The following is a 21674-nucleotide window of genomic DNA, read 5'->3' as shown; positions in this document are numbered from 1 at the left end:
CTAGACTTTCTGCAAGCTGCACATCAGAAATTACAAAGGAGAGAAAATACTGTTCTATAGGAAATTATTTACATAGCTGTTTTACTGCCCCAGAACCATCCTAGATCATCGTAAGGAGACAGGAACAACCCGAGTCATCAATACTGGATAAAAAAAAATTATACCATATATCCAGAAATAGGGAAGGAAATTAATTATCTATTTCAGTGGCCAGAAGTGTCCTAGATTACTGTAAGGAGACAGGAATAATCCACATCTCCCATAGGGGGTTTAATAAAGACAGTAACAGCCACAACACAGTTACAGACAGTTACAACAACAGTTACAGACCCCGCCACCAGCATCACCACCTTACCTCCAGTACTGAGTGGAAGGGGGTGTTTCGTTAAGAAGGTTTGGAGTCTTACTGTCAGTCCGTTTTCAGAGACTGTATTTTCCTAAGACAAGACAGCTTTAAAAAAGGTGCCAAGCAGAAGGAGTGCGCTGCTGTTAACATCACGATACTCACGACACATCACTGATGCTTTGAGTAGCATCAGAAAGAAACGTTCAGTATAGAGGACAAGAGCCCTGGCTACAATGAAGGGTTCACTCCTCTTACTACTACCCGTATCTGAGTGGCTCTAGAGCTTTTCCGAAATCACACTGTAGTGACCATGAGATTATGAGGGTTAGAACTTCAGCGAATCACAATTTAAAAGAAGCCATCACTGGAAAAGAAACGCTCGATTCTTTCACTGCTACAGAGCACGAGCAGCATTTTCTGTAAAGCAGTACTTTTCCACAGCATTTTATACTCCAAAGGAACTTCTAAATGTTGTGCGGTTCCTTGTCCTGGATGTTTCAGTTTTCATCTGACAACTTCTCCATTTCAGAACGGCAGGAGCCTCCACTAAGTAACCTAAATGGCTCGCTTAGTAAAGTGTTTTTCCTTTGGTTGAACACACAATCAAATTCAGTTCACACAAGATTTACACCCAGTTCTTTCATTCACTTCAGCACCAAGATTTACCACTCTTGGCATTCATTTCTTCCCGGTCATGCAAAGCTTTACCGAGATGCACGACTGAGAAAGCACACAAGCAGTTACATTCTGCTATCTGAATCTCAACCTTAAGAATATGAAAATCTGGAAAAGTCATTGACAGGACATACTTTTTAAAATACCCACCTTCCTGGTCTTGTTGATGATGTAGCTTGTCCAGATCCAATTGCGTCTTAGATGCCCATAAAAGCTGGAATCCAGACCGGCAGCTCCTAACCCATCTCCAGGGATAGTGCCGTCATCAACCACCTCCCGGCTGCCTCTAAGAGAAAGAGTAACAAGATGTACAGTTGTTATTTTGCCTTCCCAGCGGCTCCTGAGTGATGTGTGTGCAATGTGCAGACCTTGCCCCTTGCCCTCCCAGTTCAGACTGGGAAAGAACAGGAGCAAGAGAGATGCTCCTTCCCTTAACCCCACTCCAGAAGCAGATGACAACGATGCTTCTCCATTAAGTTTTATCCCTGATATTTAATGACTGAGCTTCTGGTTTAAAGATTACAACTTCATTACTGTTAACCAAGTTCCAGTGGCTGGGTGAGACTGCTCTCAGCACTCTTCCTGCCACAGAACTACAGGAAATACCTGCTCAGATGAAACACTTTCTCAGGACAAGTGAGGGGAAAATCTTCCCCAGGAACCAAAGGCAGTCATGGTATTAACTGTATTATGAACCATTCCTTCCCTCTCGAGTTGGCTTTCCCCAAGACTCTTGCAGCACACGTCTGCACTGCTTTGGAAGGAAATCTGAATCTCTTTTTCCCATGAAAACCTGCTGGGTGGATGAACCACTTGTAAACATGACACACAACTACATGAGTTTTTATTCGGATAGCCTCCGAGTTAAAAAAAAACCCGCAACACCCAAGTGAAATGCCAGAGTCTTAACTGCGTTTGCCATCGACCACAAGTTCTTTATGCCCGCTCTGTTCAGCGAGCAAAACGAGGCTGAAGGTGACATACGCGGTGTATTCCAGCATGGCACACTTTCGCTCCAGGTTGTGTTTATCCACTGCTGACTCCTGTTCCATCTGTACATCCAGCGCGGTCTCCTCCCCTTGAAGGCTGCTTTTCTTTGAACGAGGACAGCGGACAACTCCTAGGTATATAAATGGTTTTGACTATCAGCACGAGAAGTAGGACTTCAACCCACTCCCGACCCCATTTTTCTGCTATGGCAAACTACTGCTCCCAAACCATACTTATATTTTCACCACTCCTCAATAAAACACGCCACCCTCTTACAGAGGCCACTGCTGTCCCAGTTACTTTCCAGGACAAGGCACTAACTTGTCCAAACCTGTATTCAGAGCTGAAGGAGTGGGAGGCTGGTACCCTTTATAAGGTAAAAACAATTGAGCAGCTGAGGGATATTCTAGGCACAGATCATAGCCTTTCAGGTACTCAAATATGTCCTCAAGAGTCCTCAAGCAACAACATGGCAGGCTGTGACTGCTGAAACGCAGTGGGAACGTTTTGCGTGGCCGACTCCTTCATGTTGGAGATACACGTAGGAAATAGCAGGAGTCACGTAACAGTTTTAGAGTAACGGAACTCTAAGCTACGAAGAAAACCCAATTTCTGGCTTCCTGCTCCTTCTCGGCTGCCCATGCTACAGAGCCATAGGGCAGGATTGGATCTCCGGCAGGTGACTGAGGTAGAGGCTCAACAGAAATTTAAATCCAGCACAGAGCCGTTTTCCCCTCAAGGCTCAACATGGAAAACACTCGACTGGAACACCACAGAGCTTCCATAAACACGTGGACTGGTGCAACAATATCATTCCTGTATTTGGGGGGCTAAAAGTAACCACGGTCTTCCTGGGCTGCAAAAGCAGCGGTCACAAACCATTTGACAAGTGTAGAAGGAGCCTTTTGCACATAACTGCTTCAGCAGAGGAGACAGACAAAATCACCAACAAAATTACACCAAGCTGGCTGGCTCAGCTACAGAAACACAGAGCAGCGCTGTCAAGGGTTTCAGGAGGAATATCTTACCTCCAATTTTTTATTTTTAATAAAGTATGCTTGTAGCTGTATATCCTATTTAACAACGTGATGAAAGGACTAAACATAAAAACAAACTCCAAAGAACTGGAGTGCATAAACTCCCTTAACATCCACTTCTTGGCTAACCCGGGCTATCTAACAAAGGTTAGCAACATCTTCCCGAGGAAGAGGGATCCCTGCTTAAACTGGTAGGGACCTATGGCAAAATTACACTAGTAAATACATTCAAAAAGGCTTTTCCACTACTGGACTAACATCTATCAGTGCTATTATCAAATTTGATACTTCTATCAGGACAGGAATGTTTTCCCCTTAAGCCCTGCTCTGAATATTTCAAGTGTATAGTTCTGTTCCTTGGATCTCAACTTCACAGAATTACATGGACAGAACTTAGAGCTTTTCTGGATGCACAAGGAGACCAGCCGAGAGAACAAAACATGGGAAGTACAAACCAGAACCTGCCTCAGGCATTAGGAAAGGAGGAGGAACCGTGGGATGCCCGGAGTAAGCCGCGAAGGCGGTACGCATGCGCAGTTATACCATACCCAGCGGCGTGTTGAGGCAGACACACTGCAGGTCAAACCAGAAGTTCTCCACGTCCTGCATGGTGTTCAGGACGTACAAGCGTCTCTCAAACGGGCGGCTGCTGCGGGCCAGGTTGTAGTGGGGGTCACAGATAGTGGTGTCGACAATCACAGCGTTTCTCCTCACATACACAAAGACCTGTCAGAGACAGCGTGATTCAGGCTGGTAGGTCAAAACAACTCCACCGAGCTCAGGGCTGTATGGCATCTTCCCAGGCTCTGCTGTTTTCAGACAGTTCTGACGGAGGACGCACCCATCCCCACCCGACTGCGCTGTATTCCCACACTGCCCTTGCCAGCCATCCAGAAATGGCGATTCTAGATTTAGGACAGTTTCTGTTCCCCCTTGTGCACAGGACATTCCAAGTTTCCACAGAGACCATTTCCTACAAGCTCTCATCCAGGATTGGAATAGATGTGCTTGGGGCCTAATTTTCTTTCTTGTCCTCAAAGTATACGCTGGGCTTGCCCTCTCCTCTGCACGTGCTCTCTGTTTATAAAAAGATGTGGCCTGATGTCATTATTTTACTCTGATCAGTGACTTCATTCTTGCATTTGCTGCACTGGACAAATAATGGGAAGAATAATGGCTATATTATTGAAAAAAATTACCTGATCTTTGTCTTGAAACTTCTCTGTTGGGCCAAACTGTATCAGTCCCATATAACACAATCTCTGAAGGTTTTCTGCCACCGAGAAGATGTACCTCCTGCAGCAATGTTAGGAGTATTACAGTTAGCACACATGAAACCAGTCACAGTGGTACCTGAAAACGTGCCATTTACATGCCGCAACCTGCGGCTTCAGGAAACAACGCGTGTTTGAAATACTGAGTTTTTGAATCTGTGACATGGGATTTTGTTGATCTGTCAGGCTGTATAATACCCCAAAGCTCCAAATTGCCTTTCCTCAAATCATAAACACAATATTTTAGCCAAAGACTAACTAAACTTTTGCTAGAGAAGACCAAAATGAGCCAGAAATACCGCATGTAAAAATGAACCAAACGAGGTCAGCGCACCAGCAGATCTGCAGACAATTCCGTGTTAGGAAAAGACAACACGAGTAAGAAACCGTGACGGCTAACTGTGGGCTGATAATCCTTCACAAGTGTAGGTATACAGAACTGGGCAACGAGCCTTGCAGTTACGGTTGTTTAGTTACTGCTCCCAGAAACTGCTCTGAGTTGCTCAGAGCTTTGGCAGAGCAAAAAGCGCAACATTTTCAGTCTGTATATCTACTTATACGGCAAAATTCTGGAAGGCTCAGGAAACTTTTAAGATGTAGTTTCTGAGAGAGAGCTGTCAAAAATTCAGCTCTGCCTGCAGTTTTGCCACTCGCTAGGATCCATGTGGTTAAACGGGAATTGTATTTTGGTCGGAGTTTTCCCTGAGGCCCAGAAAGATCCTCTGATAAGCCTAGAAATACTGAAACAAGTTTGGCTGAGTTAGAAGTTCTAGTGAACCGGGCGGGGGGCGAAGAGACAACTGGTTACACGTCATTCTGTTCTGCACAAAGCTATACGATGGAGCCTGCCTGCTTCAGACAGTGCTGTTCATCCCACGAATTCAGATCACTTTACTGCTGCTTTCCCTTCCTTTCTTCAGTCCCGTCGCGGTTTTTAACATCTCCTCCGTGAGGAACGGCAAACGATGGCAGCCACACCACTGGGAGCACGAGCATCAACTGAATGGTATGTACGAGAGGCAGGAAGTGCACAGCGTGGCACCTTCTGAGAGATTTATGAAGGACGGGAACATTTAGACTCTCCTAAATTGTGCATTTAGCACCAGTCAGGAGTGTGTTTTATACAGAAGCAACATCCTGCTGATGAGTTACGAGGGACAGAACCTCCCCGCTCCCCAGCACTGCCTAACAGCACACAGGGATATTGTTTATTAGCTTCTGATCACCTTCTGTTTGGGAGAGAAAAATCCAGTTTGGCACACTATCCTTAGATGATTGATGATCGTCTCTTAAACACCAAGTTCTTTGACACAGACAGGAAATAACTGAGAAAACCACTGGTGCTTCCTCTCTGGAGCCGTGTACTTTGACTCATCTGCTTACCTTTTGTAGAGAAGCTGCTGTCGGACTGGCCTGGGAAGAAATCTGATCAGAGTGTGCTTTTTGAGAGGATCATTTAAAAAATCTTCCAGGCCATCCACCTAGAATTATTTTAGAAATTAATCAAAATGTGAAATATAACTATCCTTTAAACTATATGCTTTCTTCAGCATGGCTGTAAAAGCAACCAACTTTTCTGTAGAAGAAACTACCAAGAACTAAAGCGACTACTCTCCAATGGGAGGTTTTATTCAAATAGACTGAGAGGATATCTGTTACTGCTTATACAGTTGATATTATCAGACTTTAAACAAGTGTAAACCAAAAAAAAAAGCACTATACCTTGTAGCTGACTTGTACGATCTGAACAAAGACTGAGAGGGGCAGGCAGAGAAGCATGTCACTAACGAGAGCCCATCCAAATCCAAACTCCCTGTGCATCGGGAGAGGAGGGACATGGCGCATCCACGACGTGTCGTCCACATACACTAGGAACAGACGACTGGCTTAGGTTTGGGCAGGACAAAGCAGGCGGTTACACTAATGGTTTTACTGGGAGTGCTGAAGCAGAACGCATTTGGCAGCTCACAGACTGGAAATCTGAAAACCTAAAGTGACCTGAAAATCACCTAAGCCACTGACTTCCAATCCTTTTCGCAGAGGACTTTTGCAGGGGTTTTCAGAGTAGGTGAGGACTCTTGAGAAGCACATTTAAGCCTATGACAATCAGCCTGCCCTTCACTCTGGGCTTACCCTGACATTTCAGAGGCTGCCTGAAAGCACCAATATAATGAATTCCCATGTTCTGCAGTAGGAAGATGGCACTTATACAACCCTCATAAGACTCTTTTTCACTAAGATAGTCTGTTCCACCACTTAACTCTCCTTACAGCACATTAAAAAAAAGTATCTTCTGGATACCCAATCCAATTATTTCTTTTTCGGAAGAACAGTTTATCAACTACCTCTAATATCCTTTTTCACTTTGGAAGACATAGATCCTGCCCCCCTCGCTAAAACCTCTTTTTGTAAAAGAAATAAAAAGCGACATAATTCTCTGAGTTCATTTAAGCAGTAATTACGGCTTCAGTGTAGACTCATCCCTACTAAAATTAAATCTACACCATTTCTTCAAATTACTCAAGATTATTCTGAACTCAAATCCTGCTCTGAGTTACCAGCAAACTGTCCAGTTTATTGTCCACAGCTTGAGCCGACTGCATTTCACTATCCAGAACCACTCCCCTGGATGAAAACCCTTTCAATGTGAGAATGAGCCATTAATAATATCTGAGTATTTTTTTCCTATCTTAAAGTGCTTTCATTGAAGTCATATTGTCAAACAGTTGTGGCAGTGCTGCACTGAACCACAGCAAAGTCTGTAGGAGAGCCAGGATGTGCCACTCCTTACCTGATTGATTAGACAACTCTACTTCCTTCTCCTGCACGGAGGCTTCTGAATTCACCGCAGTGGTCACAGTTTCCAAGGTCCCGTCTGGCTGGGCTTCCAGTACAGCCGCATTCGCATCCAGCCCTTGTTTGCTGCCTTTTTTCTCCCCGTCACTACCTCCTTTTTGCCGTGTTCCATTTAAAGGGTGCCCATAAATTAAGTACCAAAGGAACATGTGGACCATTCTTAAACGGGGCATTTTGGGAAGAAAGCCAAGAGAACGCCCAAGTCCTGGCACTGGGAGGGAAGATTAAGTACCAAACAGAAATAAAGAGAGGATTAGAACAGGAGAAATAGCTACCTCTGCTGAACTGATGTGAAGGAAACTGGAAGGAAAGATGGGCAGTTGAGAGTAATTATAAGCTTGAGAGTAAATAGAAGCTAGCAGTAGTAAAGAAGTAGTAGTGAATGCAAATATTGCAGTTTGCAGCTGTAAAAAAAACATTGGCTAGTGGGATGCTTTAATGCAAACCCAACTTCCCTCCTATAAAAGGAGAAAAACCCCAGTAGAATCTGAGGAGACCACGACATCTGAAGATGATTATTAATAATATATGGGAAAGACGACAGAGAAAACAAAGCTGGCTGTACCTGTCACAGGGTGATAGTTTTTTAGCTGTGTTACGCCCATTTTTTCATCAGTTTTTCTTGCCCGATTATCAGCTTTACATGAGCCTTCTTGTGTTTCTCCTGAATCAGGAGCTGTCTCTTGCCCCAGGTTTTCTTCCTCAGCATGGTCCTGGGATGTTGGTGTCTGGGGAACTTTAATCCTGTATTAAAACCACAAAACACTTTGGTAAAAAGCAAGCAGAGTTCAATTCCTCCTTCCTGACTTCAGGAGATACTCAGCATCTTGCTTCCATTTCTCTGCTGCTAAAAAAGGAGATTTTTCTCTTCTTTCGCTTTATCTCCTCTGCATTTTTGCAGGCACTAGATGAGCCAAGTTCCCCAGAAGCCATCCAGACCATCGCTGCAACTCACCTGTTTGCGGTGCTGGAGTTGGAGATCCGGAACCGCACCTGCTCGATGGCACTTTTCACCAGGGGATCACCAGGACTCACCGATGGGTGCACAACAAACTCCACCTGTCCAGGGCAGCAGAGAACAAACAAAAGCAATTTGTGGAGATATTGGCTCTTCGCCAGCTGCACAAATTGTCAGGGATTAACAGACAGCTAATTAACACTAGCCACAATGGATGAATCCTATGAATAATTCACAGGATATTAAGCATGTCATTAACTGTATTAAGCAAGAGGCCAGACTGCGCGGTCTCTGTACCAGTAAATAGTTAATTTCTACAAACCCCAGTGGTTTTGATTTTTAAAATCTGAAATATTTGGGGAACAAACGTTTAAACTTGCAAATATTAGGCTGCAGGGACAGATGAAAAGCTGTACCTCACAAAGCCAACCTATCACGTACTGTTGCTGAAAGACCAGTCACATTTCCCGTCTGCTCTCCAGGAATTGTGCAGCGGGTAACTTCCAACAGATTCTCTCCCTGCTCACGAACATTTCACACCAGAGCTATAATGACGAGCCTCAGCTTTACAACCACAGACGTTTTACTTCCATAAACCTCAATAACAGCGGATTTTTGTTTAAAGAAAAATAGATCAGGTTCTACAGGTTGCAGCTCAGAAGCCAACTTACGATTTCTCATACACTGCTGGCTTTTGAGAGGGGATTAGACAGAATTGTATTGCAGCCTGACGGCGCAGGGAGAGAGCCAGAACTGCAGAACTGATAAACAGCAGCACCTCTCAGAGGGGAGACACAGAGACTTTGATCTCTGGGCTATTTCTTGGTCTCACTGTTACCTGCAGCACAATAATTGAAAGCACTAATCTGGTTTTCACAGTAGCTTAGTTTGGGACATGCAGCTTCTGGGCAGCTCAAACATGGGTTCTGCTACAAAAAGTGAAAGTCATCCCCACATTTTAGGCCCAAAACATTCTGATAAGTCCGAAGGTTGTGAGAAAAGCTGTTTCTGCTGCCAGAGTTTGTGCAGTCACCTTTTTACTGATGCCGTCTTGAATGACTGTTGTACGGTAGAGCCTGAGGAGTCCTTCTTGCGCAAGCTTCTGGACCAGTCGTACAATAGATTTTTTGCAGCATTTAGTGGAGACGCCTTCTTGCTTCTCTTGATCCATGACCATTTTCTGAAGTCTAAAAGATGCAAAAAACTCCCTTGTAATGTAGGCAGTTTGGAGCACTGTTGAGCTTAGCAGTTTGTTAATGTGGGGTGAACGGGTAATTCCCTACTCCTAGCAATTACTGCTCACTTTTCCCTTCTGCTGTAGATAACTAGTAACTTAGCTTCAAATTTCAGCTGCATTTTCTTTGTAATCAAGCTTGTTCTTTTTCCCTGAGGGCTGCTCTTCTGGTGACAGCAAGGTCTCAATGCCAGATTTCCCTGCGTATGGCTACCGAGCGGTTATGAATCCAACCTCCCCGAGGTCAGGAACTACAGGGTTTTTTAAGTGACGGTTAAACATATAGTTTGTATTTCCACCTGTGAGCTCAGTTCAGGTTGGGGCAGAAGGAGTTCACTTAGTGGCACTCAGAGCTCAGAACCTACACAAGCACATCAGCAGAAGACATAATCACACCACATGAAGCTGCAAAGAGCAGCGAATTTCACGATCCTGCTGGAATCCCGGTGACCAGAGATGACTGGCATGAAGACACGAGTCTCTACAGTCCGTGACAGTGTAATACATGAACAATTTTTGAAACCATGTGGAAATACAACTTATGCAGATGAAAGAACCCTAAAGAAGGGAAATGTGGTATCTTACTGTGTGGCCCCAAGCACTAGGGGATAAGCACCGTTTAAAAATTCACACGTGTCAGTATCCGCAGAGAACTATTATTGCTTCCAAAGAACTGATTCATTTTTAAGGTTCAGTAACCCCCCCTCCCCCATCTTCCATGTGCCCCCCTCTCCGACATCACAGCGTACAGTGCCGTCAGGGACAAGAACAGCCAAAACGGGAACAAGCAGAGTTGCTCACTGAAGTAGCTATCGAACCACAGCCGGTCCCCAGCACGCAGTGTTCAGGGGCACTCACGTGAACAAGCTCTCAATTAGCCGGAGGTTTCGAACAGCTTCCACGATGAGATTCCGGCGCTTCAGCAGCCTGTAGGTTTCGTGAGATCTCTCCACTGCCGTAGCTTTGGAACGCTTTTCCTTCTTTTGGCCACACGTCTTCTAGTGCACAGCACAGAGAAAATAAAAATTTCACATGAACTACTCAATGTCTTCAGCCATGTGTGGTTCCTCACACAGCTGCATCTGAGGAATTCAGAGTTTTGATGTATTTATTTATTTGACAAACCAGTCAGATGGGGATTACCCTTTATCTCCCCTTCACAGGCAGGCAACCAAGGCAGAAACGAAGATTTCCATGCAGCTGGATGCAGAGATTTATGCTCTTCCTCTGCCAATCCCACTTTGAGCCATTTAGACCTCAGAGTTTTGGCCTAGAAAGCTGTTGACTGCCCTAACGTGCTGAGCCCAAACAGCATATCCTGTCTCTCAGAAAGGTCTGTCCCAGGCTCAGTCCTGCAGCAGTGCAGCTACACAACTACCATGTCAAAACCCATTTGTTCCTCCTGGTTCAGAGTAGACAGGCCAGATGATATGCAGCACTTGTGTGCCCAGACATGAAGCGATGACACGCATGAAGTCAACAGAGGGAATTTGGAGAACACCAGGGAACTAACCCAGAACTGTACTGTAATTTATAGCAACACTGCAGCCAAACCACGAACTTACTTGGAAATTAAATTGAAAAAACAAAACAATCTCATAAATGAATAAAAACCCCTACAGCTTGAAGCCTTGCTGTACAAGTACATAAATCAGCTCAGACAGACGTACCAACAAGAAAACGTTAGGACACGGGATCCTACCTTAGGGTCTTCCAGTCTGACCTCCTCCACCACAGCCACGTCTCCATCTTCATCGGTGGAATGAGCACAGGTGGCAAGGCTGGACTCCTGCTTTGGCACTACCAAAGTAGAACTCTCTCCCGAAAGGCTGTCTGGGAGCTCGTCGGGCTCCTCAAGAATTTGAGAGGAAGGCAGCTTCTTCCCTTGAGACTTCACAGCCGTTGGCTTTGAGCCTGGTTTAAGAGCAAAGTCTTGTAACTGTTCTGCTCTCCCCTTTCCCTGTAAACGTTCAGCTTCTCTCTCTGTAAAAGGCGTTCCCCATCCACCCAGGTAACTGTACTTAAAAGCATTCTGCTACGTTTTTCACCTACACTTCCACCCTGCTGGAAGCAGTGGTTTGATCACACATTTAGCCTCCACAAGTTAAAAAAGGGAACTCCCTGTCATCAAAGAATTCTGTCCATGCCGAAGCTCCTTCACAGGCAGACCTAAAAGGCCATGAAGGGCCAGATTAGCTTATCCAGAAACTGCTCCCTGAAGAGTATCTGTCAGATTCTCATGTTCTGCCAGAAACCTGACTTCTCTGACTCAAAGCAGAACGAGATCAAGGATTTAGTATTACTCCAAAGGTAATCTCCCTTCCCTTGGAGTTTATCAGAGAAGTTGAATGAACATTCAAAGAGTTACAACAGATTCGGGATTTGTCTGACCCTCTGCAGAATCATTTCAGCCCTTCAATCTGATAGAAAAATAACTGAACACCCAAGAGCCCATTTCATTGACATTTTCATTACAGAGGGGTAAGGAGAAGCAGACTGTCCCAGTCAGGATCGTCACTAACATCAGCGCACTCTTCAAGGATTACCATACCTCCAGTGTTCCAAAACACAACGCTTCTGGTGGAAAGACATCCAAAAAGCATAGAACTAATCAAAAAAGTGTTAAAATAAATACATGATCAAAACCTTTAATGGAAGCTAAAGGCATATGATTTTTTTCTGTAATAAAAGGATCCCCAAGAAAAACGCAAGGTTCTTTCCAGATTTCAGAACTATGATCTACCTTTAGCTGGTGTTGACTGATGGGTATCATCTTGGACACTTAATTTCAGAGAACCAGAGTTGGCCTTTTGACCTTTTCGCCTCTTCTTGCCATCTTTCCCTTCTTCTTCATTGTCAGACTCTGAGACCAAAGTATCATCCTCTCCAGGAGATGCATCCTCCACAGGCGGGGAATCTTCGGGCACTAGAGCCAAAGTAACGGTAGCTAACTGCTCACTTCTCGCCTTCTCTCTCTCAAACTGACGGTTTAAATCACTCTCCTCTGCAAAAATGTACGAAATATACTTTGTGGTCCTTTGCCGACCTTCATCCTCCATAAAACCCTACGGAAATAGTTGGAATGTTATTTTACCACCTTTCTTATCCATTCTTGCACCCTGTTCTCCAGCATGAGAGTGAAAATTTTCTAACTGTTGTCCCCTCACATCAAAAGTTGTCACGTTATTCTCCTTTTTTCTAAATAACAACATTGACTAACAACATACAGTAACCAAAAGAAATACCACCCTTGAAAAATAAATAGATCTGCATTACCTGCACACTAGAATGAAAAGCCTACAGTATGTGAGGAGTAGAAAAGTCTCAGGAAGAACAATTGTATACAGAATGGAAACCAGTATTTCTGAGAAAACATCTTCTGTGAAATAACTGCAACGAGGAGTTTCCAGAGTGAATCAGCCTTAAGTGGAACCACTGTTGCCCTTTCGGCTACAACAGGTGCTTTGATGGATCTAGACACTCACTCAAGTCTATTGATGAGGGAAGTTTCCACCTTCACAGCTGTCTTAGAAAAACTATGTTTAGATATTCCAATGGTTTATATAGTTTGGTTTTAGTTTTACAGAAGTTTCTTAGTAAAAAAAATCCCATGGAGGGAAGATGGCAGTTATCCTGCCTCTGTGAAAAGGGGCAGGTGGGTGTGTACCAGCTGAATTTGTTCGTCTTGTTGAAGAAAATATCGAAATAACTGGAAATAAGGAGCTCAATCACCATAACCTCTACAAAAGTAACTGTTTTTTTTCCTAGAATTTACTGGTATGTTCAGGAGGCAAGCAGATTAATGATTTTAAACATACAGAGGGTCTCCAACAAAATCCTTCCATAGCCAATCTTGCAAAACAGAAGTTGTCTTACAGTCAAAAACTGAGCAAAGTGGCTATTTTGAGTTGAGACATTTAGGTTCATCTTCCCAAAGCAGCAGCCCCCAGGTGACAGAATTATCTGGTTGAGAGACCTTAATGATTATTGACTGCAGCCATACACCCTGAATTACCAGGTTCCCTAAATCACATCCCTCAGAGCCACATCTAAACGGCTTTTAAACACTCCCAGGGATGGGGACTCAACCTCGTCCCTAGGCAGCCCGTCCCAATGCCTCACAACCCTCTCTGTATAGAAATTCTTCCAGGTCCTCGGTTACGACTGATTACAGTGAGTGACCTGGGTAAGTGGAGGAGGCCAGGTGACATGAGGCTGAGGCCAGTTGCTCTCCCCCATCTCTTTCTGGAGGGCACATCTCTGGTGTGTCGTGGTGCTGGGAACAGTGTTTCTCTGGAGCACTGTGAAGTGGCGGCCAGCGGAATCCCACCAGCTGGTGTGGATCACCAGAACGTGCGCTCCATGCAGGCAGAAAATACGGGACCACGTGCATTTTTCTCCACCATAAGCACCAGGCACAAACCTGTGTAAAACATTTGTACGTCTGGGTCAGCAAACTGTGAAAGCCAAGGCTGCTATTGAGGAACCAGCAAAGGCAAGGTGTGTCCGCAGGGCAGACGTGTTACACTGACAGCTAGGCGAGTCCTCATCTTACAGGACTTGACCTACGCCTTTTCCTCAGCTGAAGTCACACTCTCTTCCATCTTACCAGCACCCTTTCACTGTCTATTCTCCAATCCCGGCTGTTTCTATTGTTTGAGGTTAACAGCGTTATGACCTATTACCACAGTAACCACAACTGCAGCTCCCATTTCAATACGTCTGTAATTATTTCAGCCTTACCTTGACAACTTTGTACCTCTCCAGAAGACGACAGAGCATCCTTGCTTCTAGCTTCCCCACATTCATGGCCAAGCGAATTTCTGCCTGAGAAATACCTTTGGTTCCCCTGCTTTCAACTGTTTGGGAAAGGAAAACCAGACAATACCTCAGGAAAATAATCTGAGCAAATCATACACACGTTTGTATGCACCTTCATATGTTCTGAATCACATATGGCAGAACAGAAAAGAAAATGCCCTGCCTACAACCAACGACACTTTCACAGACACATACAATATATAGACAAGTATTGACAGGAAACACAATTTCAGGTGAAGCAGTGCCCCAGCAGAGCGACACTTGAAGGCAATAGCTCAGGTTCAAAACCAGGGTGGATTCTTCCCCTGACAGCCTTCTGCAGTTAGATATTAATTTCTCCGTTATGAAAGGAAAAGAGGTGGAAGAAGGAGGAACGTGGCTTTCTTCAGCACCTTTTCTCATCCCACCACGACATCCTGTTTCTACCATGCTGTTTTATTTGGGTGGTATTGAATAGTTGAGAAGCTTCCAGGGTAGCAGCACCTATAGCTCCAGTCTAATCTGAACATAAAGCTCATATTTTCCATGAAAAACTGACACTTTGGATACATAAAAAGCAATCAGAACTTACCCCCCACAACAGATACCTTTCTTTTACACATACAACGAAAGGCAGCAGTGGGAAAAACCTTTTGCATGTCTTACTCCATCACGTACTTAGCTCATAAGCCTGGGTGAGCATATCCCTTTCACAAACAATATCCACCGGCTGAACAGCTTTTGTGATGATCTCCTCTTCATCATCATCATGATAATCTTCCATTTTCTTCCGAAATTCCTTTAGTAATTTGAGGCAACGGACCATGACGTCAGTCCCTGTGAACATCAGCGTTAGTAACAACAAAAGGCAGGGTTTGTGTGCATCTCGAAACCATTTTATTTCTTTCAGCAGCAGGAAGTAGTAGTAATGTAGTGGGGAACAAAGGACTAAAGGCAACTGCTCATTTCTAGGAAAGGTTTGCAACAGCTTTTCCCTGTATGTGAATCTGTCAAAACACTGAGTAGCTGAATTTGTGGTGCTCCGGATCTTCAGGTCTGGCGACATTAGGACTGCCGAGTACAGGGAGCAGAGTGGAAAACACAGCAGTAACAGGAGAAATTTCACAAGCACAAACAAATCAATGAAAGGATAAAGTGCTGATCCACAGTATTACCCCGTCAGAACACATGCCTGTCCGTGAGATCACTCCCTCAGTATAAAACCACTCCTTTTCGCTACAGACCCAAAGCATTTTTCACTTTCTATAAATGCAAGAAAACGGTACATTTGAAGACACCAAACTCGTACAGTAAGTACCTGGTTGGAAAACTATCCCTTAGCACAGGACTCCCTTCCTCAGCATGTGATCGAAGCGGACACCAGTTCGTGGGGCCCTAGCAAGTGCTGCCGCGAGTTCCCAGTATTTAAAAAACCAGGACCTAAAACAACTGTCCATTGAACTCGTCCTAGCACCTCCTTCTGTATTTGTACGCGTGTGTGTGGGAGGAGGCACACACCAAGCAATGAGCATCCTGACGAAGAGGCTCAAACAGAAGAGTCCTGCCCCACCCAGTCAGCTCTTACAGCGTAACTACAACGTACAGTTATGACACACGGATCCAACATCTCTCTGAGAAGAGGTCTTTCTCAGCCTTTGTCTGCTGATTCCAACACATGGTGTCAGTTATATTAGGGAAGCTTTATGTGCAACCACACAGGAGCAGCTGAGCTTCTAGATTCCTTGTCCAAAGTCTCTGCAGCTCAGGAACAGCCAGGTCCGTTAACACGGCTGGGGTGAAAACAGACACAAGAACTAAGGCTGTCACACAGAAGGACAGAACACACTGCTGCCCGCCAGCCACAAGAATCTCATACGTCATGGATTTCCACATCGTGACACGTTCCTGCGCGCTGGCTGTGCTCCAGAACTCTCCACCTACTTTTCTGTGGGATCCCAGAAGGGCAGAGTGGGGACAGATGACTTCAGGAGAATGTAGCGATCCTCATCTCTGATATAAGGATGACCTACTGTCATCAGTGTCATCTAGCTCCCGCGGAACAACTGAAGTGGCCAGTGCTAAACTGAACTAGGTCACTGTTCACTGCCAGCTTATCCAGTCGCAGGGATGCAGCAGCTACTGCAGAAGTAGCCAATCCATCCTGCAGCAGCGGCTGGGACCATCTCGACTCCCCTGGTACAGCCCTGCTGTGAAAAATGCCAGGTGAAAGCTTTACCTGAGAACGTTAAGGCTTCAGCTGATGAATTTTACCTTGTGTATCCCTAAGACCAGCTACCGAAGCCTCGCTGTTGATCCACAGTAACTTAACCATGTGACTGAGCTCCAGACCAGAGGATTCCATTATTTTTCCTCAATATGAATCCCTTCCCTGCCAGTATCTAAGATACTGCTTAGGACAGTAATTAAGTGCTGACATTTTAGTAGGGCTGCAGGCACAGTTATCGCATCCTCTCTATTTCTACTGCCCATTAATTTTCACTTGAGGTAGTATTTGAAAAGACAAACCCCCCTCCTCCCAACCCAGCAAAACACCCAAACACACCAATTCCTTTTACTTAGCTCCTGCTGCCTAATAATGTGATTCCCATAGTGGATGCTCTGGCCTCCTCCTCACTGCTCCCCATGTATTTCTATCTGCTTTCCTGGGTAACTATTAAACTATCTTGATCTCCAATGAAAATCAGCTATTATTAACTCATCCGAGTCTAATGTCTAGTGGTTTTCAGGCATTCTTGTGGATTTTCAGCTTTTAGGTCTGTGAGATGAAGTTACCATTCAAGTGAAGGATTCCTCAGGGGGCTTTTCTGATGACAAACAAGCAGTAAATGCCAATCCGACAAAACATGAAGCATCTACTGCCCTTTGTACTGCCATCTATAAAAGGACTTGTATTTTCTTGTCATCTCAGTCAATACTTAAAATGCAAGTTACTTTTACTACTGAATATAAACTCTATTTTTTAGGAACACTATCCAGTCTTCCGGGTTTTATTTGCAAGTATGAGGAAGTATAAACAAATTTAACCTGGTGTGACACTACTCAGAGGCAGCGTTAAGAAAGACTCTTGGGTCTTGCCAGTGCTGAGCAGCGTGACTAAAGGGATCCTCGTCATACAAGCCACTGAGTGCTGAGACACGTGCTCACACCAGGTATACACTAACTGTTTATAAAACATATTTTGTACAAATTTGATGATAATTTTCCCACTTATTCTATTGTCTCCTGCTCTGTTGAGGATCTCCACCGCCTTCTTGAAACTGTGAATTTAAACGAGTTCTCCTGTGTGAAGCTCCCCGATACCCCGACGGGAAGGAGGAGGACTTGAGTACTTCATGACAGATTAACTTGCTCAGTCACTCGTTTGGTCAGCACGATGGTGGAGGTTTCTCTCTGAACCATGCTACATGCTGTACCTACTTCTGGCTGTTGCTTCTCTTCGTTCATAATACAATGTCCCTACAGAGAGGTTTCCTTCCCCCAGACTTAGAAGATTTCAAGGAATTTGTTATCTTATCAAGAGCCTTAACCCAGCTCCATGTAACTGGCATTCGCTTCCTTCTCACATTTTCATTGGCTTCTCCAGCTGTTCCTTTATGATCACTCCTACTCACAAAGACCAGGTAATCTGCAATGTTTAGTTCATGTCAGATTTAATTTTTTTTGGTTTGTTTTACAAACAGTTCACTCTGAAAAACACACTGTTCATCTTTTGGAACGATTTTCTTTCTAACCCTTGCAAATCTGCCTCTTAGGATTTTCTGTGATGAAAGATTTGGTTCAGATTTTCTCAAGCAATTGCATTAATTCTACTGGTGAAATTATCCTGCCTCATACTTTCAATTATTACTTCTTGCAGGTTTTTTCCTCATGCAAGTTTTATCTGCACCTTTTTCCGAGAGCAGTTGCTGTCTGTCGTTCCCTTTCTTCACACAGTTCTGCTCGTCTCTGTCTCTACACTACATGTCTGGAAGTTATCAGCAAACCTCTTAAATTTGAATGCAAAGCTGGTTATGCATCAAACTATCCCTCAGCAGACTACGGCTTTTTTGAATAGCAGTTGTTTGTTTTCACTTTCGCGTCTTTTAAGACTTGAAACTTCTAGATAGAACAGCATCAACGTAATTACACAAACAGAAAGCAAAAATAGGGTTCTGGTTACCTTTCTTTGTCTTGTAGGGTCCTCCGTTGGGGTGTATATCCTGTAAGGGGATGGATATCACCTTGGCTAGGCCAGCATTCATCATATACTGATAGAGGCGTTTGAAAGTTCTCTCACTAAGACCCTAAATGCAAAGAGAAACAGCAGAGTCGTTGCAGCCCCCAAGTCTCACCCGTAGGTGACTGGTACCAGACATACGCACTGCCTGTTCTCAAAACACTGTATTTGGGGTTGGGATATCAAAGAAGGAACGGAAAGGCTGCTAGTGCAGACCCCTGGCAGAGTGTGAGGTGCTGCTGGGGCGTGTTCTACCCCTCCAGTGCTGCCCTCCAAACCAGCAGCAGCACTGAGCCGCGAAGGACTGCACGACGACGGCCGCTGACCAAACCTGTCCAGAACCGCAGAACCTCGCAGAACCCCTTCCTTGCAACAAAGAGCAGCAGTAACTACATCTAGTTTTTTAGGATCCTTCTTTTGATATCCTACCCCAAAATTCTGTGCAACTTTAAAAGCCAGGCAGCATGACTGCCTGCCTTTGGTAGTAACCATCACGAAAGAGTAATGAATCTCACCAATTCTTCCCTCAAGTTTCCTAACGTTTCCATCTGGTTTGAACGGGCACTCAGCATACTTGAGAGCTTCTCCATCAGAATATCGTATTTGCTCCTCCTGACCAAGAGAAGAAAATTATTTTACATGCACGTAACTTTATAAATGTAAAATGTACCTTGGCAAAATGCCTGTCACTACAGAAAGCACGCTGAAGCGTTCTCCGGTTGGCTTAGGAATTAGGAGCTTTCTTTTTGGTTTCTGAATAGCACATGGGAGAATTTGTCACTACAGAGAGACTCCACCTGAGGGAACAGTGACAGGCTGTTACTTCATTTGCAATCCACAGAGGCACAAGTTCTAATTATAAATAAGAAAGGAAAAGAAAAAATCTATGACAAATATGTTTGAAGTGAGAACACTCTAACAGAATGATCAGTGCTACAATAAGGCTTCTGTAGGCAGGCAGCAGGCACTAGAGCACTGTTGTTTACAGCTCCAAGACAAGGAAGTTTTAAACTGTCCAGCATTTGGAAAAGGAGTTAAGGAAACTGAGCAGAGTCGAGCCCAGGAAACTGATGGTTCTGTCACTGCAGAGCAAACTTCCATCACAGTCAAAGGTCACAGCCTGCCCACCACGTCTGTAAAACACCCGAGCGGCACACACCTATCCACGTGGAAGCGCGTCAGCAGCAGCAGAATCGAGTGTTGCTGTGCTCCACTCGGCAGCCTTATCACGTGGGACTGCATCGTTATGAGGCCATTTCTGTCCAACACGCGTCGGTGATAATGAATTTTTCCAGCGTCCACTCTAGAGAAAAGACAGCAAGAGATCTATAGGCATGCGCAGGGACTTCTGCAAATAATTTTCAACTATCCAGCATCCCCAAACACATTCCTAAACTCCCTGCAGTATCAGCAACACTGGAGACATTCATTTTCCAAGTGGCGATCTCAGAATTAGGCAGTGCCAAAATTCAGATAACCTGTGAAAATTATTTTCATAGTTAATCCAATCAAAGAGAGAGAAGCACCTCTGATTTTAACCCACCGTCCCTCTGCACACTCACAGTGTCACGATGTGGTTTGACGAGACAGCCGAAGCCACGCCGTGTCCCCAGGCCCTCTTTCTCCAGCCTCTCCTAACTCCCAGCTACAATCTCTGCCCCTCCTGTAACAACTCAGCTATTCACCTCGCTGACTCAGGCTGCTGAAGGGACAGAAAAGCCTCCACAAAAGATCTGCCCTCTGCCCCCATCACCTGAGTTACCTCCAAGAACTTCCCAAGGGGCAGAACACAATGCCAGCGTGGCCAGCAAGCTACAAATGCTGCGCCTCTAAGAGCAGTGAAGCCCTAGGAGTGCTGCTACTGTTCTCCAGCTCTGCAGAGCCAACGCAGAGCTCCCCAAGAGGGCGAGTAACGCTCCTCCATCGCCACACACGCAGCCTGGTGTGGAGGCTGCGAACTCGGGCGCCCATTCAGGTCACACAGGGCAGATGCTGGGGACAAAAGGTGGACATGCAAGAATCTCCTCAGAACTTGGGCAGGATAAGATGCTTCCTCAGCAATTTAGACAAGGAAGTGAAAATCATTGTTCCATCCCAAATTTGAAGAAAAAGTGATTTAAAAAAAGCAAGAACTTCTTCTACAAATTAGAAACCTGTCTATTGACCCAACAGACAATCTCTGGTGCCATGAGAAAACATCAACAAGCATAATGAGCTCGAGGGAGAGACCAGCGTACTTCGAGCAACACCGGTTCCAGGGACCACATGGTGCTGGTAGCGCAGATTTAATTCATACTGCCAGATACAAACTTACTTGAAAGCCCCACTGTGAAGGTCCCTCTGGAGCTCCCCTTGCCACCTCGCACGACCTAAGCGCTCCAATATACAGTAGGAGAAGTCAGGCAGTTTTAAGTCGGGGTCCCCCTCCCAGCCTATTAAAGCCCGGTAACGCTGGTCTTGGGAGGCAACAATGACCAGTTTGTCCCCCCATCTAAGAAAGAAAAGGAAAAGCAATAAATTGTTATTAGATCCATAAAGCCAGAGAGATCAATCGCTCTCCCCCCAGAAACATCCTTGATATAATCAGCACAAACTGAGCGAGGACTAAACTTTAAAACCTCAGTTAAAAACCTTTTAATGCCAGATACAAGGATTTCACTCACTTTTCAGCAGCTTCTACATAAGTATAGCAAGGCTGCAAGTCCTTCCTCCTTATTTGATCAGTGATATCTACTCTCTCTTTAAAATACTGGCAGGAACCTTGTATGCCATCTTTATTATCCAAAATCATGTGGACAGGATAAATATCATCTGAAGGAAGAGGATCTCTTTTGGTTTCCAGTATCCCTGTTTCAAGGTCTATTTCTTCATATCTGAAATAAAAGCAGAGAGCCAACGTTTAGCCAAGCGAGGGGAATTTGGAACTGAAATACAAAAGACTGTCACAAACAATGCTGAGGCCTCTGTGAAATATCCTGGAAAAGCAAAACTGGTTTGAACCCACCAAACTGGAAACCACAAAGAGCAGAGCTGTGCTCCTTGGGTACGACCGAACCCTACCAGCAGGAGAAGGGGAACACACGATGTGCTCTTCAAAAACTCCAGGATATTGAAGCGGGGGGAATAAAAAGAAACTTCTATTAGTTTACTGTAAGGGAAAACAACAAGCACATCCTCCCTGAGGAGCCGGGACACAAATTCTGCTTATGCCCTTAGGACACCGCTGCAGCCAGGACTCGAACCCGCAGCTCCCAGCCCGCACTCCAC

General features: G+C 44.9%; 1 protein-coding gene across 1 annotated transcript in view; it reads right to left on the bottom strand.

The window, feature by feature from the left end:
- GTF3C1 (general transcription factor IIIC, polypeptide 1, alpha 220kDa) overlaps window positions 1-21280 on the bottom strand; it is a gene marked incomplete at its 5' end in the record, with an annotated part of 36517 nt that extends 15237 nt beyond the window's left edge. The window contains 21 exons of the mRNA XM_010134168.1: window positions 356-437; window positions 1172-1307; window positions 2006-2141; window positions 3597-3774; window positions 4248-4344; window positions 5706-5803; window positions 6045-6190; window positions 7114-7389; window positions 7744-7922; window positions 8134-8237; window positions 9170-9323; window positions 10229-10365; window positions 11073-11284; window positions 12114-12435; window positions 14114-14229; window positions 14849-15007; window positions 18351-18474; window positions 18923-19019; window positions 19567-19710; window positions 20722-20898; window positions 21071-21280. Coding sequence (XP_010132470.1) covers window positions 356-437; window positions 1172-1307; window positions 2006-2141; window positions 3597-3774; window positions 4248-4344; window positions 5706-5803; window positions 6045-6190; window positions 7114-7389; window positions 7744-7922; window positions 8134-8237; window positions 9170-9323; window positions 10229-10365; window positions 11073-11284; window positions 12114-12435; window positions 14114-14229; window positions 14849-15007; window positions 18351-18474; window positions 18923-19019; window positions 19567-19710; window positions 20722-20898; window positions 21071-21280 — 3284 coding nt within the window. The remainder of the gene's footprint in view (window positions 1-355; window positions 438-1171; window positions 1308-2005; window positions 2142-3596; window positions 3775-4247; window positions 4345-5705; window positions 5804-6044; window positions 6191-7113; window positions 7390-7743; window positions 7923-8133; window positions 8238-9169; window positions 9324-10228; window positions 10366-11072; window positions 11285-12113; window positions 12436-14113; window positions 14230-14848; window positions 15008-18350; window positions 18475-18922; window positions 19020-19566; window positions 19711-20721; window positions 20899-21070) is intronic.
- Between the last annotated feature and the right edge of the window lie 394 nt (window positions 21281-21674).

This window comes from Buceros rhinoceros, unplaced genomic scaffold (assembly GCF_000710305.1).
Source record: "Buceros rhinoceros silvestris isolate BGI_N320 unplaced genomic scaffold, ASM71030v1 scaffold13834, whole genome shotgun sequence".
Classification (NCBI taxonomy): domain Eukaryota; kingdom Metazoa; phylum Chordata; class Aves; order Bucerotiformes; family Bucerotidae; genus Buceros; species Buceros rhinoceros.
The sequence above is the reverse complement of the archived record's forward strand: the minus strand, read 5'-3'. Positions and strand labels throughout refer to the sequence as shown.